At 39.7% G+C, this 3,337-nt stretch overlaps 1 protein-coding gene and 1 pseudogene across 1 annotated transcript; both read left to right on the plus strand.

The window, feature by feature from the left end:
- Positions 1 to 231: 231 nt before the first annotated feature.
- Positions 232 to 923, plus strand: LOC133177664 (histone H2A-beta, sperm-like; the record flags this gene model as incomplete). Its single annotated transcript, XM_061312606.1, has 2 exons — positions 232 to 624; positions 916 to 923. Coding segments are annotated over 2 exons (401 nt in total), but the record flags the coding sequence as incomplete, so codon positions are not given.
- Positions 924 to 2,750: 1,827 nt separating this feature from the next.
- LOC133177665 (histone H1-delta-like) lies at positions 2,751 to 3,337 on the plus strand (annotated as a pseudogene).

Consider the following 3,337-nt stretch of genomic DNA (forward strand, 5'->3'; position numbering starts at 1 on the left):
GAAGAGATGAATAAAGTAAAATGGTAAAATTTACTATTTATATGCGAGTAGGAGGAGAAGCTTGTTACGGACCTCCGAGAAAAACATTACTTGTTCGGATTTCACCTAAAGGCACAACAGAGCGACGCGTTAATTGGCTGCACCGTTGGATCCGCTTGGTTGTTTAAATTGGTGCGTGCGGGCGTCGCTGGATTATTCGTTGACTGTACACGAAAGAACATAACCGATAAGAATGTCCTGGACGTGGCAAAGGAGGCAAAGTGAAGGGGAAGGCCAAGAGCCGTTCTTCCCGCGCCGGACTGCAGTTCCCCGTGGGTCGTATTCACCGTCTGCTGAGAAAGGGCAACTACGCCGAGAGAGTGGGAGCAGGCGCTCCCGTGTACTTGGCTGCCGTTCTTGAGTACTTGGCCGCAGAAGTCTTGGAGTTGGCAGGCAACGCTGCCCGCGACAACAAAAAGACCAGAATCATTCCCCGTCATCTGCAGCTGGCCATCCGCAACGACGAAGAATTGAACAAACTCCTGTCCGGCGTGACCATCGCGCAGGGTGGTGTCCTGCCCAACATCCAAGCCGGTGCTCCTTCCCAAAAAGACACAGAAAGCCGCCAAGTAAAAAGATCCTATAGTTGTGTTGTGTGCAGCACAAAACCAAACGGCCGTTTTCACGGCCACATAAGCTTTTCGAAAAGATACCTACATTACAAACGAGTTGAAACGTAAACAATTATTATAGCTAGAAAATAATAGAAACACACGAATTCAATAATTTTCAACACAGAACAGAGATCAAACATCAAAGAAAGTGTTATATATTTAATGATAAATAAATGTATTAAGTTAATAACAAAAGCAATAAATTTTAAAATTGACTCGCATGTATATTCGTATATGTACGTTTTTTTCTTTCTCGTTATAGGCAGTTGAATCCAAACCTTATAGGCCTGCGTACAAATGTTGAATTCTCACGTATTACTTGAATGCTCACTCAACAAAGAGATAAGAAAAAAAAAAACCCATTTCATTGACCAATTAAGACTAGAAACTGCGAAAATCATCTAACATGGCGATCTAACTTTCAATTTTTTTCCTTTGATACAAATATTTTTAAATATGATCATTATTTTATTAACATATTCAAAAGATCTGTAACTCAGTTAAATCCTTAATGTTTCTTTTTTTCCCCCTCGCTATTGTTTTATATGATGATTATTTAGACAAAATTCCTAATTGATAAAAATAGATAAAAGTTATGAATATAAGAATCTCATAAGAATAAGAAGATGTGGTTTATATTATGTCTTGAATGTTCTTATTCAAAAAAGTGTGCTTCCATAATAAGAGTGAATAAAAGCAACTCGATGCCAGTTTCCGGATACTTACAGTACTAACACAATTAAAAACTGGTAGTAAATTTTCTTCGAATAGACTACCGATGCGAATGACTAAACGACATTTTTTTCAACACTTTACATTTATTGCGATGTCCATCACTGCGCCGTGCAGCACATCTGCATCGTCACGTGACATATAGATGCAGGGAATCATGATCTGCACGTGGAAAGTGTGCAACCAATTTGATGCTTCTATCAATGTATTGTATTGTCTTGTATTATATACTGGTTGTCTTGTTCAACTTGAAAGATATAGATTTTAAATACATTGGCTTTTGACCACATTCTGTTTATTTACATGTACTCAATTATTTGTGTGTGTAAATTACAAGAAACAAATTAATATCAATGAATAAGCTACTCCCATTATTCGCCTTGTTCGTCTCTCTCTGTCTCTCTCTTATGTATAACTACTAATTAAGTGAGTGTTCTACAATTATTAAATACACGCCCTTTTTATGTGATTTTTTTTTTTCATGTAATTTACAAGGATGTCAGTTATGTATATTCTTATGATATAATTATACTGAGAAATTCAGACGTTGTACCACCGAATGTGGTACGTTACGTACGGTCTGGATCTTTCCGGTGTCCTCGGTGTTATAATTATAAAGTAGGTGTCATGTATTTAAATATTCGAAAAGAAATTATATGTTGTCCCTTTAAGGGGGTGAACATCCACTGATCTAGAAAGTATATTAGATATATATTTGAACATTCAACAATTTGTGAGATTCCGTGATTTCCCTTCATATGACCCTTTTGTTTGATTGTTTTTTTTTCTCTCTCTCTCCATTTCATATGAAATGCAAGGCACACATCACTATCCATTGTGCGCGTGTTTGTGCCGAATGTTTGCATTTTCATTCGGATTTTAAGTAACATAGAAGACAATTGAAAGAAATGTACATGTATGTTTTATCACATAGCAATGTAGTAAGTACTTCAATCCCTTACTCGTGTTCTATTCCTCTTGTTTTCGTGTTTTAATCAAAATTAGTCGCTTCTGGGCTCCAGGGAACAGCGCATTTTCAGAATCAACAGACAATTCCTCCTTTAAAATGACAGATTAAGAACCTTAAACAAAAACAGTTATGTAGGAAATTATTTCAAGAAAACGCACAGTGACATATTTGAGAAAATTAAGTAAAATTGGGAGGACAAAATCGGAAAAATAACAGGTATTGAAACACAAAGTTTGACGAGTTCAATCCTCTACGCTCTCGACAATTGGGGAGTTTTCACGGAGGTCCGCGCTCGCCGCCACTCAAATAAGGCCATCGGCGGAGGTGATTTCATTCATTTCCTTATCGTCGATAACGTCGTTCACATCAGTTGTAGAAAACAGGACAAAAAAATTATGGCAGACGCCGCACCAGCAAAATCCCCCGCCAAGAAGAAGGTTTCCAAACCCAAGACGGTCCCCGCCCATCCCAAGTACATCGAGATGATCAGCGCTGCTGTGGCTGCCCTGAAGGAGCGCGGAGGTTCCTCGAGACAAGCTATTCTCAAGTACATCATGGGCAACTACAAAGTCGGTAATGACGCCTCTAGTGTAACACCCATCTGAAGATGGCCCTCAAGAACGGAGTCAAGAAGGGAGTTCTCAAACAGGCCAAGGGTACAGGTGCCAGTGGTTCCTTCAAGCTGGGAGAGAAGCCCAAGACGGAGAAGAAACCCAAGACCAAAAAAGTCACCAAACCTAAGGCTGCCAAGCCCAAGAAAACGACCAAACCCAAGAAGACAACCGGGGAGAAAAAGCCAACAGAAAAGAAAAAGGCTGTTAAGAAACCTGCAGCACCCAAGAAGGCCAAGTCTCCCAAGAAGAAAGCAGCTACTAAGTCTCCCAAGAAAGCCAAGGCAGCTCCAAAGCCTACGAAAACCAAAGCGCCCAAGAAAGCCACAGCCAAGAAGTCAAAAACCCCAAAGAAAGCCACCAAGGCGTAG

The sequence above is a fragment of the Saccostrea echinata genome, unplaced genomic scaffold, assembly GCF_033153115.1.
Source record: "Saccostrea echinata isolate AGI-Se365-2 ecotype Australia unplaced genomic scaffold, CSIRO_AGI_Sech_v1 ptg000202l, whole genome shotgun sequence".
NCBI classification, from domain to species: Eukaryota; Metazoa; Mollusca; class Bivalvia; order Ostreida; family Ostreidae; genus Saccostrea; species Saccostrea echinata.